Source organism: Chaetodon trifascialis, chromosome 9 (assembly GCF_039877785.1).
Source record: "Chaetodon trifascialis isolate fChaTrf1 chromosome 9, fChaTrf1.hap1, whole genome shotgun sequence".
NCBI classification, from domain to species: domain Eukaryota; kingdom Metazoa; phylum Chordata; class Actinopteri; order Chaetodontiformes; family Chaetodontidae; genus Chaetodon; species Chaetodon trifascialis.
Window position 1 is genome coordinate 1839268 of NC_092064.1, and position 11972 is coordinate 1851239.

Sequence of the window (11972 nt, forward strand, 5' to 3'; positions counted from 1 at the left end):
CTATTTATTCATCTTCCTTTTTAATGCTATGATTCTGTTGTGAATGTAGTATTTGATGGCAACCCAGTCTCTGTCTTTCAAAGCTTCTGGCTCTGCCTGGAGACAGTAATCACAGTCCTTTTTACCTGGTACTTTGCAGCTTGTTATGAACTGAAACATGTGCCGTTCAACAGCCTTCACTTCATCATCTGTCCACTTGCTTCTCACCTTCCCAGCTGTCATGAATGGAAACAAAATAAAAACTTTTAACAACTGAACAATGACTCTGCTAATGTGAAGAATGCAGGATATGATAAAGCATAATGTAGAAAATAATGATGTCAACACAAAATGCTCTTTAACCTTGTTTTCCACTGGAGCATTTTGAGGAACCTTGGGATGTCCCCACTTGAAGTGCTGTGTTCTGCTGGGAATCTAAAAGTATGAGTTAGAACATGTATTATAATAAAAGCATGCATTCACATACTACAACCCCTGAAAATAAACTTTTCTATTTATCACAAGTACATTCACTTCAAACATTTTGTATTTGGGTGCCTTTTATATTTTACCATTTCTTGGTTGAGTGTCACTGATGTTTGTGTTGTCCAGTGAGGTTGAGGCAGAGGTGACCTCCATGTTGTCCAGGGTGGATGAGGCAGAAGATCCCCCCATGTTGTCCAGGGTGGTTGAGTCAAGTGTGTGGCTTGAGTCCCCAGAAGACTTAGTTCTTGAACCTTTGAAATTTAACAATGAGATATGAGCATGAATGCAATTGGTTTGCTTCCTTTTTTGTTTGTATTGTAAGCAAGCTCTATGTCAGGCAGTATGTAATTCTACATAAGATATGATTTTCACATGTAAACAATCTGACTATAAATTCATGACTGTAGAACTACTCATCACAATGTGATTGTTTGAAACCAGATAGAGGATCATCATTACCATGCTATTATGCTATTATGCTATAACGCCTCTGCATCCAACTTCTACAGGACAGACTCTAACCATCCCTGCTGTTCAGTTTCTGCCACCAAATCTTCATATTTAAGCTTTTATTTAAGCTCCTTTCATAAGCCTCCTCCTCCATCATTGACTTGCAGACCACAACACTGAGCCAGGCTTAAAGTTAGTCCTAACTATCTTCTGTGGAACAAGTTGTCATCCCAAATCTCAAGGTTACAGTCTCTGAACACAGAGATCATGATGGGTACCCATCTACCTATTGTTTTAGGTTCTGTGGTGACACTAGCATATCATAAGTAGTCTCCATCGGGAACTTTATATTTTTTTCCTCCATGCACCACAGGACCCTTCAGCTCAGCTCTTTTCCCTCCACTTTCCCAGTTCATCCACTTTTCTTGCTTAGCCTGTGCCAGCCTTTGTACAACTTACTATTTCCTCTTGTTGATGTACCTGCTCCATTACCAGCTTCTTCCTTTCTCTGAGACCTATCTTGCCCCATATTGATTTGCTTGAGCTTCCTTATCAATATGAAAATCTCTCTGTATTACATTTCCTCTGGTCAGTCAAGTTACTAACCCTTTATCCAAGGAGGCTATTGCACTCTTTACTTTAGCTTCCACCTGCTTCTACCTGACCAAATATCCAAAGTAGACTAGCTTTGCTAACATTGGTATATCAGGAGAAGGGTCCATCTCTCTATTCTTTCCAGAATCTGAGAGAGTCTGCTTAATATTCTTTACTTCCTGCTTCAAAGCTGTGGGGTAACCTTTTTTTTACATCCTTTTAACAAAGTTAAAATGATCTCTATTAAAAAAAAGCTATCCTGATTTGCTCCCTCCTCTTTACCTTGCTTGCTGCCCTCCAGAGTACTACTAAGCGATATCTTAGCTCTTATTGCAAAACATTAATTGCCTATTTCTCATTTAATGTTGCTTTTCTCCATTGCTTTCTTATGTGTCTGTCTGATTGACTTCAACCTGTCAATCTTCTCTCAAAGTTTCCAGAACACAGATTGTGTCTCCCATCCTCTCTAATTTATTTACTGTTGTTCCTTAAGCCCATTTAACATGCTTATCAGGCACCTATTAATTGTCTCCAGTCTCATAACATAATTATCACAAACTGTGCGAATCAGGATACCTTTGTGTTGATGTAGGTCAGCAAAGGTTTCTTCGCTGGAATCATCATCGCTTGTGGCAACTTCATCTGGTTGGGTAAAAAACAGTCAGGGAAAAGTATTTAAATTAAAGTATTTATATTTGAAGCTTTGTGTACTATTTTTCAAACTAACTGTCACCTTCAGGATTGATCTCGATGTCATCCAGCCCTTTCCCCTGCAGGTCAGACAGCTTTCCTTTTTCCATTGCCAACAAAAGTTTGCTTACTTTTGCAAGCTGCAGGGTACTTTCTGGAAGCCGGTAGAATTGTCGGTGGACACGGATGTCATGTCCAAGAAAGGTGGCAAGTTGATCCATTTCATTTTCTTTTAGGTTTAGTACTGTGGACAAAGTAGCAACTTGTTTACGCAATCTTGTTGACGTGAGTGCCTCTGGGTACTGTGCACCACACTGGTTTGCATACTTGCGAAAGCAGTCAGAGCCTCTGTAATGGGAAAGGACACCTGGGCGAGCAAACAAGTACACATTCTCTGTGCGGACTTGACACTCATTCCTGTTTTTCACAAGGAGGTCCATTGCAGTGATCATGTCAGGTGTGAGGAGCACTGGTACCATTCTTGACCTTTTACCACGAATCTCAACTCTGTCAAAGTGCTTTGCAAGCTTCCTTTCCAACTCGGTAAGGCACATCATAATGTCAGGATTCAACTCTGTACGATTCCGGGATGTGAAAGCCTGGAACTCCATTTTTGAAACTTCCCCTTGCCTTTTTCTGTTAAATAGTACTACCTGCGTCAAAGTCACTTTAGCAAGATTTCCAAAGGTTATGTTGTTGGGGTTTTCCTCCAGGTCCTTCATGCACTTCGCACACTCGCTAGCAAGGAACTTGTGCAGTAGTGAAACATCCTGTGTAAATGGCAAAACCTGTGGTTTATTCCATTTGGCTTGTTGAAGAGTACCCAATGCAGCAGCTGAAATGGACTCTGTCCACTTTTTCTCATACAGAGTTGCAAATTGCTTGGCTGACTCTGCAACAGTATGGCGATTTGCAATGATGGCATTGCATTGCACAATTCCAGCAACTTTGGCCAAACTGTGCCCCAATTTCAAAGCCAAGGATGGGATTTTGTATGAGTTATTTTCCAACTCATAACCAGCAACAGCTCTGACTGCTTGTATCACATGGGGAAAGTTACTGGGCATAACAAGGTCTTCTGTGGTCTTCAAAGGGGTTATAGCTCTAGCTGCTATCAATAATCTTGCCATCTCTCTCATTTTTTGGCGTATGTAATCATTCCTTCTCTCATGTGGTTTTCTGGCATTGTACAGTGACTCTCCAAGGCTAAGAATGTCTCTTTCACTCCTTACTACCAAGGAAATGTCATCCTGGTTCATTTCACAGGCAGTCTTCCAAACAGCCTCATGAACATGATCAGGCTTCGGTAAGTCCAAATGGATCCGTTTTCGCCCAGCAGGAGCCTCTCCCTCAACAGACTTCTGAGGACAGTTTTTCACATGTCTCCAAAGGCAATCTTTTGCATACAGTCCTTGACAAAACTTGCAATGACGGTAGTGATCAGACCATCTTGTGGTAGTGGGTCTTCTACAAGCGACCATTTCTCCAACACCACGGCTTGCCACGATAGCATTATGGTCAAAGTTTCCTCTCTTCTTAAGAGACCGTAACAAATCTCTTCTTTCGCGCGATCTTTTATTAAAACTGAAAGCTCTTGCAACATCAGGCTGTGTGCTGTGGGCGGACTCGAGGTGTCTCGCCAATTTAGAAATGGCCTTTTTACAATACAGACAATATTGCTTCTTATTGTACTTGCTTTGTTTTGCCATGTTTGGCAATGATGCAACTTTTATGGAGCTGTTACTGTGTGATGTGTTCCCTGATGAACTGGCACTGCAACTTATTGCTGAAGTACTTGGACTGCTGCTCCTCAATGACGAACTGGAGTCTAAACTGGTGATCTCACCACTGTGTGCTGAAGCTATCCCCAGTGGCATGACCTTTAACACTTTTCGGGGAACAGGGGTTTCTGTAATTCTTAGTTCCTGACTTCTAAGACTTGTGTCTGAGGAACTGCCACTTGAGTCTGGAACATAGTCCCTATCTTCGTAACTCGTATGGTCTGATAATTCATCAGCAGAGGTCTGAAGGAAAGTGGAGAAAAAAAGCATCTTAACATTTATTATATAATAGCTAGGGTACCATTCTCCTAACACTACCATCATATTGTGCATAACACAACGAGGAAGTGATGAGTCATTGAAAACATACAATTAAAAGTAACATTTGAATTCCTCAATTGTTGTTTCTCTAACTACTGTGTCATATTTATTACCTGGTCACTTAAGCTTGCAGAGTGTCCATCATGAAATCCACCATCGTCAGCCAAGGAACGTTCAACCTTTAAAACCAATATGAATAATGTAATTAAAATTCAAAAAAGACATTTTCACCCCCAGCCGTATTAAGTTGGAAACAATTAAATATCTTCCCTGACACTTTAAAGATATTATGTCTCACATACCGACCTGTGACATACTATTAGGACAGTAATCCTTGAAGCATAACACTTGTCACTGTGCAATGTGACGGTGTGTGATATAAAGAAAAACATGGCATAACTGTTTTGTGGGGGTTTTTTGGGTTTTTTTTTTTTTTTTGACTCACCTATTGCACAAGATTATACAAATAGTTTGAGAGAAGATATATGTTGCAACTTGCAACTGTCTCTGATCCATGGTGCATGAACTGGAAAAACTAGTGAATAAGAGAAATTCAGCTACATTTGTATGCCCATGGATGTTATAAAAATAATATTCTTGTATAATAAATTCCTTGAAAAGAATTAATTTGAACATAACCAAAAGAATGTTTGGCTTTTGCTTGGGTTTGCATACTCACAGAACAATTAATTCTGGTGGTCAGACTCAAAGTCATTTGCTTCTCTCTCTCAGATATCTGTTTCTTGGAATCATCATAACGTTCCTCACACCGCGCATGATGCCGCCTTAGATTTTGCATCCGGCGACTTGCTCTACACTGTCCAAATCAAGAATCAGATGGAAAGAACCTAAGTCTTACTGCTCACATAGCAAATATCGCCAGTCAAACAAAATGAAATATTTGAATTAGTGCTGTCAATCAATTTAAATATTTAATCGTGATTAATCTCATGAATGTCATAGTTAACTCATGATTAATCGCAATTTAATAGCACATTTTCATCTATTCTAAATGTCCCTTGAATTATCATTTTAATACTCTTATCAACATGGAAAAGTGGATAGGCTTGCTTTGTGCAAATGTTTTTTAATTGAAAACAACAATGTGTAGTGTTTTATTTCACACTAACATTCTCACTTTGAGCAGTCATTCACATTTGAATGAATCAAATCTCACACAATTTAACACTGTCAATAAACAGATGACAAAAAATAAATAGTTGGTTACAAAAAAGCCCCTTCAACAGCCCTTTCTAAAGGATCAAAACAGGGTGATACAACATAAAGTTACAAAGTGCACATCATTGTAAACTAGGCCTATAGTGCAGTTAAACCATGGCTTAAACTTTCCTTTCTTAAGTTTCCTTTGATCATACAAGCAGTCAGACTATAATGCTCTTGTATTTATTCACCAGAGGCTTATCAACCCAGCCTCTTACTTCTCTCCAGAAAGAATGAACATTACTTGGTTATGGCTGCAGTCAGCTTGTTCTTAGTTGCGGTGGCCATAAAATGGTATTTCACACTGAATGTGCTCAGTTCACACCAACAATACACACAGATAACTCTGGTCTTGTCAGTCGACCCATCTGGCAACTTTTTGAAACTAAACTTTCCATTCACAATCTTGTTTGCATCCATTTCGGTGTTTCACGCTTGACATACACACAAACCAGTAGCCTACTCTTTTACAGCTAGCGAGCAGGCAAGACCAAACACATGCGCGGGGCGTGTCTATTGTTTTGTTTCCGGTTTACAACCGGATCCTGTAATTTTCCTTACATTACCCACAGCTTATAAAAAACTACAGGTTCACTAGTTTCACAAAGAACATTAATCTCGCGATAAAAAAAATGACGCCATTAAAATTGATTTGCGTTAACGCGTTAATAACGCAATATTTTTGACAGCACTAATTTGACTGAAAGGCAGCTGTATTACCTGCTCTGCAGTAGTTGTCTGGTGGAAGGGGACAACTCCAGTGGCCTGGCTGGCCTAAAGTGAAATGACAGAATTCAGTAATTGTTTGGAATTACAGACTACTGTAACAGACGATGATAATACAATTCATTATAATGTAAATGATAATAATAGTGGTTTAGAAATGCAAAATGCTGCATCAGACCATATGAGGATGTCACCTGAAACACACTCAAGTCTCACAAAGTCTAAAACAAAATGAGGACAATCTAACACACACACTCTGCAGTCACAGGGTCGGACAATATGAGGACGTCACCTGAAACACACTCAAGACTCTCACAGCCTAAAACAAAATGAGGACATGACGACTGCACACATGTAGAGTCCATGTTCCTGACTTCTAACTTCTCCTGTTGCTGTCAAAGAAAGCTCTAAACCCAACGCCAACGTAAATGCATCCAGGTTCCCAGAAATCAAGTCATGTAAACACATCAGCAGGACGTTAAATGGATGAAAACGTTTCTGAGAATAAAGATCAACTTGATGTTTTAAGGGAATGTTAGTGCTAACAAATGCCATGGCTAATTTTTTCTGCTAAGCTTTTTACAAGCAAGTTATGGTAATGTCACTTCACACAAACTGAACAGTGAAAAAGGCATTTTATTTATGCACTGGACCTAAGTGAGACATATACTTGATTCCAAATATAAAATATTCTATATTATAGATCAGAACTAGTTCATAAACTGATAATCATATTTGTTTCAGTGGACATGATTCACATGAGCATGTGGGTTCATTATGCCACAGTCTCCAGACAGTGTCTACTACCTACAATATGAGGACAATCTAACACACACTCACTCTGCAGTCACAGGGTCGGACAATATGAGGACGTCACCTGAAACACACTCAAGACTCTCACAGCCTAAAACAAAATGAGGACATGACGACTGCACACATGTAGAGTCCATGTTCCTGACTTCTAACTTCTCCTGTTGCTGTCAAAGAAAGCTCTAAACCCAACACCAATGTAAATGCATCCAGGTTCCCAGAAATCAAGTCATGTAAACACATCAGCAGGACGTTAAATGGATGAAAACGTTACTGAGAATAAAGATCAACTTGATGTTTTAAGGGAATGTTAGTGCTAACAAATGCCATGGCTAATTATTTCTGCTAAGCTTTTTACAAGCAAGTTATGGTAATGTCACTTCACACAAACTGAACAGTGAAAAAGGCATTTTATTTATGCACTGGACCTAAGTGAGACTTGATTCCAAAGAAAATAATCAGTGTGTAATTACCTGTTGGAAGGACGAAGTGGATCGCTCGCTCACCTCTGGGTCGGCAGAAGGTTGAGTCGCGATCTGAACACTTGATGTCTGCAACAAAACACAAGAATGCAGTGTCAGAAATATTCTGTATTATAGATCAGAACTAGTTCATAAACTGATAATCATATTTGTTTCAGTGGACATGATTCACATGAGCATGTGGGTTCATTATGCCACAGTCTCCAGACAGTGTTGACACTGTACAGTGTCTACTACCTACAATATGAGGACAATCTAACACACACTCTGCAGTCACAGGGTCAGACAATATGAGGACGTCACCTGAAACACACTCAAGACTCTCACAGCCTAAAACAAAATGAGGACAATCTAACACACACACTCTGCAGTCACAGGGTCAGACAATATGAGGACGTCACCTGAAACACACTCAAGACTCTCACAGCCTAAAACAAAATGAGGACATGACGACTGCACACATGTAGAGTCCATGTTCCTGACTTCTAACTTCTCCTGTTGCTGTCAAAGAAAGCTCTAAACCCAACGCCAACGTAAATGCATCCAGGTTCCCAGAAATCAAGTCATGTAAACACATCAGCAGGACGTTAAATGGATGAAAACGTTTCTGAGAATAAAGATCAACTTGATGTTTTAAGGGAATGTTAGTGCTAACAAATGCCATGGCTAATTTTTTCTGCTAAGCTTTTTACAAGCAAGTTATGGTAATGTCACTTCACACAAACTGAACAGTGAAAAAGGCATTTTATTTATGCACTGGACCTAAGTGAGACATATACTTGATTCCAAATATAAAATATTCTATATTATAGATCAGAACTAGTTCATAAACTGATAATCATATTTGTTTCAGTGGACATGATTCACATGAGCATGTGGGTTCATTATGCCACAGTCTCCAGACAGTGTTGACACTGTACAGTGTCTACTACCTACAATATGAGGACAATCTAACACACACTCACTCTGCAGTCACAGGGTCGGACAATATGAGGACGTCACCTGAAACACACTCAAGACTCTCACAGCCTAAAACAAAATGAGGACATGACGACTGCACACATGTAGAGTCCATGTTCCTGACGTCTAACTTCTCCTGTTGCTGTCAAAGAAAGCTCTAAACCCAACGCCAACGTAAATGCATCCAGGTTCCCAGAAATCAAGTCATGTAAACACATCAGCAGGATGTTAAATGGATGAAAACGTTACTGAGAATAAAGATCAACTTGATGTTTTAAGGGAATGTTAGTGCTAACAAATGCCATGGCTAATTTTTTCTGCTAAGCTTTTTACAAGCAAGTTATGGTAATGTCACTTCACACAAACTGAACAGTGAAAAAGGCATTTTATTTATGCACTGGACCTAAGTGAGACTTGATTCCAAATAAAATAATCAGTGTGTAATTACCTGTTGGAAGGACGAAGTGGATCGCTCGCTCACCTCTGGGTCGGCAGAAGGTTGAGTCGCGATCTGAACACTTGATGTCTGCAACAAAACACAAGAATGCAGTGTCAGAAATATTCTGTATTATAGATCAGAACTAGTTCATAAACTGATAATCATATTTGTTTCAGTGGACATGATTCACATGAGCATGTGGGTTCATTATGCCACAGTCTCCAGACAGTGTTGACACTGTACAATGTCTACTACCTACAATATGAGGACAATCTAACACACACTCACTCTGCAGTCACAGGGTCGGACAATATGAGGACGTCACCTGAAACACACTCAAGACTCTCACAGCCTAAAACAAAATGAGGACATGACGACTGCACACATGTAGAGTCCATGTTCCTGACTTCTAACTTCTCCTGTTGCTGTCAAAGAAAGCTCTAAACCCAACACCAACGTAAATGCATCCAGGTTCCCAGAAATCAAGTCATGTAAACACATCAGCAGGACGTTAAATGGATGAAAACGTTACTGAGAATAAAGATCAACTTGATGTTTTAAGGGAATGTTAGTGCTAACAAATGCCATGGCTAATTTTTTCTGCTAAGCTTTCTACAAGCAAGTTATGGTAATGTCACTTCACACAAACTGAACAGTGAAAAAGGCATTTTATTTATGCACTGGACCTAAGTGAGACATATACTTGATTCCAAATATAAAATATTCTATATTATAGATCAGAACTAGTTCATAAACTGATAATCATATTTGTTTCAGTGGACATGATTCACATGAGCATGTGGGTTCATTATGCCACAGTCTCCAGACAGTGTTGACACTGTACAGTGTCTACTACCTACAATATGAGGACAATCTAACACACACTCTGCAGTCACAGGGTCGGACAATATGAGGACGTCACCTGAAACACACTCAAGACTCTCACAGCCTAAAACAAAATGAGGACATGACGACTGCACACATGTAAAGTCCATGTTCCTGACTTCTAACTTCTCCTGTTGCTGTCAAAGAAAGCTCTAAACCCCACATTGATGTAAATTGATCTTTGTACCTTGAAATTACTATCAATTAATCAAATTTTATTTTCGTAGGCATCTTTTTATGTCCTAATACTTAACAGATCTTATACTATACAATATATGAAAAGGATTTACTCACCAGAGCTCGCCACGGCCACTGAGATTCTCCATAGTTATAGGTTATCTCATTCTCTGCTTCGATGTTGTTAATAGCAAATAAGCAAAGATGAGGTCTACCCTCGACTGCCAACTTTTTCATCTTGCAGTTTGGGGACTTGTGGTCATCATTCACTAGCCGGCCTAGGGAGCCATCTTCACGGGAGGCATCAATGCTGAAATTGAACAAGGAAACATCTAAGTTCTCTCCATTAAAACCATAATGGTGTAAAAAAAAACAAAAGATCTTTCACATGCCTTTACTTACCACCATGTGCTATCATTCCATTTGAAATCAAACAGGAAAGCATTTTGCTTTTCTGTATACTTTTTCTGCCTCTTTTCCCGTTCATGTTGGGAGATTAACTCCCCACGGTACTCGACCACAAAGGATCCCCTTTCAATTGGTGTACAGGCGAATACACCACGTCCTAAAACACCAAAATTCACAAATTAGTGTCAAGTAATTCAACTCAAATCAGGAATACTAACTGAAGGTGATCAGCTATTCACAAAACATGTGCAGAACAAACAAACATAAGACTTTTGAACAGAGAGATCACGATTTGAATGACAATGGTCAGGACTGCAACAACGAATGGATACAATAGATAAAAAAATGGTTATTATTATTTATAAATGAATATGTTGATGTTCGAGCAACATAAAAATACCTGTTGTTTTTGCACTTCCTTGCACTAACATAGTCAGTTTTGAATAATGTTTTGTTTTGTAATATAGTGATAGAACTAAAAACATGTTTTTAATCTGATCAGTCGATTAATTGAAGAAATAATCAAATCGATTATCAAAATAATCGTTAGTTGCAGCACTTATAATGTTTATGCAGTAACCATTTGAAAGACATATAACATACCTTTATAGCCATTGACCCACAGGGCCTTTAAACCCGGCTTGTCAGTTCCAGATGAAATAAAGAGAGCAGCCTCGGCTTCAGGACGAAGTCTGGCTCTTCTCTTTAACATGCTCTTCACTTGGCCACGGGAAGATGACAGAAGACAGCAAGGCAAATACATAATAAGACTAATACTTTGAATCAAACAGTACAGACAAAATCTTTGCTGCAGCACCGTGAGTCCTTTAGATTATTTTAGCTAAGCTAGCTAACTAGCTTTAATTAGCTGGCTAATTAGCTGACTTAAACTCATTGTTAAGAACAGTTATATTTAACCGCAACTTCTACTCGCTACATTGTTAAAAATCAGGTAAAAGTGATTAATTACCATTTATCATGCACCTCTTGAAGTCGTGAAGTCGCGGCGTGCGGTTGAGCTAATTAGCTGGCTAATTAGTCGACTTTCCTTCGCCAGGTGGGTGTGGTACGGTAGCACAGACATCGAAGGATACTGCATACAGCAAGATAGATCTCGCCTGAGCGGATGTGATGTGACTTTCACCGAGTGCTCCGCTGCGGTGGTCTTCCTGTCAGAAGGTTTGATATTTTGCCATGAACTGTACGTCTTTGGTTTAGTCCGTCGACCAATCACAGGCTGCATTACTGACCTGCTGACCAACCAGAGGCTGTGTTTCTCATGTGTTCCGCAGCCTTGGTCTCACGTGAATCACGCTGTGGAATAACGTGAAACGTGTCCCTTTACATACCAACAGGTAAAATAATGAGTAGACGAGCGTTAATGTAGTCAATAATGTTCGATATTTTACACGGAGATTTGCTGGAAGCGCTGTTAGAAGTCTGACAGACTCACCTGATGTGAGGGCTGGTCTCAGCTCTCACCTGCACCTTGGAGTCGCATGGTGACGCACAGAGACGCTGTTTGAGGAGTTTTGTTTTCACGTAGGAGTTGTTTCTGCTTTT

At 39.6% G+C, this 11972-nt stretch overlaps 1 protein-coding gene across 1 annotated transcript; it reads right to left on the reverse strand.

Moving 5' to 3' along the window:
• LOC139336491 (uncharacterized) lies at positions 1-9147 on the reverse strand. Its single transcript, XM_070970622.1, has 8 exons — positions 9130-9147; positions 8949-9026; positions 7532-7609; positions 2243-4223; positions 2086-2151; positions 552-716; positions 343-414; positions 1-215 (listed from the first exon to the last, which is right to left on the reverse strand). Exons 1-8 carry the CDS (start codon positions 9145-9147, stop codon positions 1-3), a joined length of 2673 nt encoding a protein of 890 aa, XP_070826723.1.
• Positions 9148-11972: the final 2825 nt, after the last annotated feature.

What these genes read in the sequence shown, in the direction of transcription:
- LOC139336491 (XM_070970622.1), bottom strand. An exon ending in CATCGAGATCAATCCTGAAG is followed by an intron (nt 2,152 to 2,242) that starts GTGACAGTTAGT and finishes TTACCCAACCAG; the next exon opens with ATGAAGTTGCCACAAGCGAT. An exon ending in ATGCTCCAGTGGAAAACAAG is followed by an intron (nt 216 to 342) that starts GTTAAAGAGCAT and finishes CATTCATGACAG; the next exon opens with CTGGGAAGGTGAGAAGCAAG.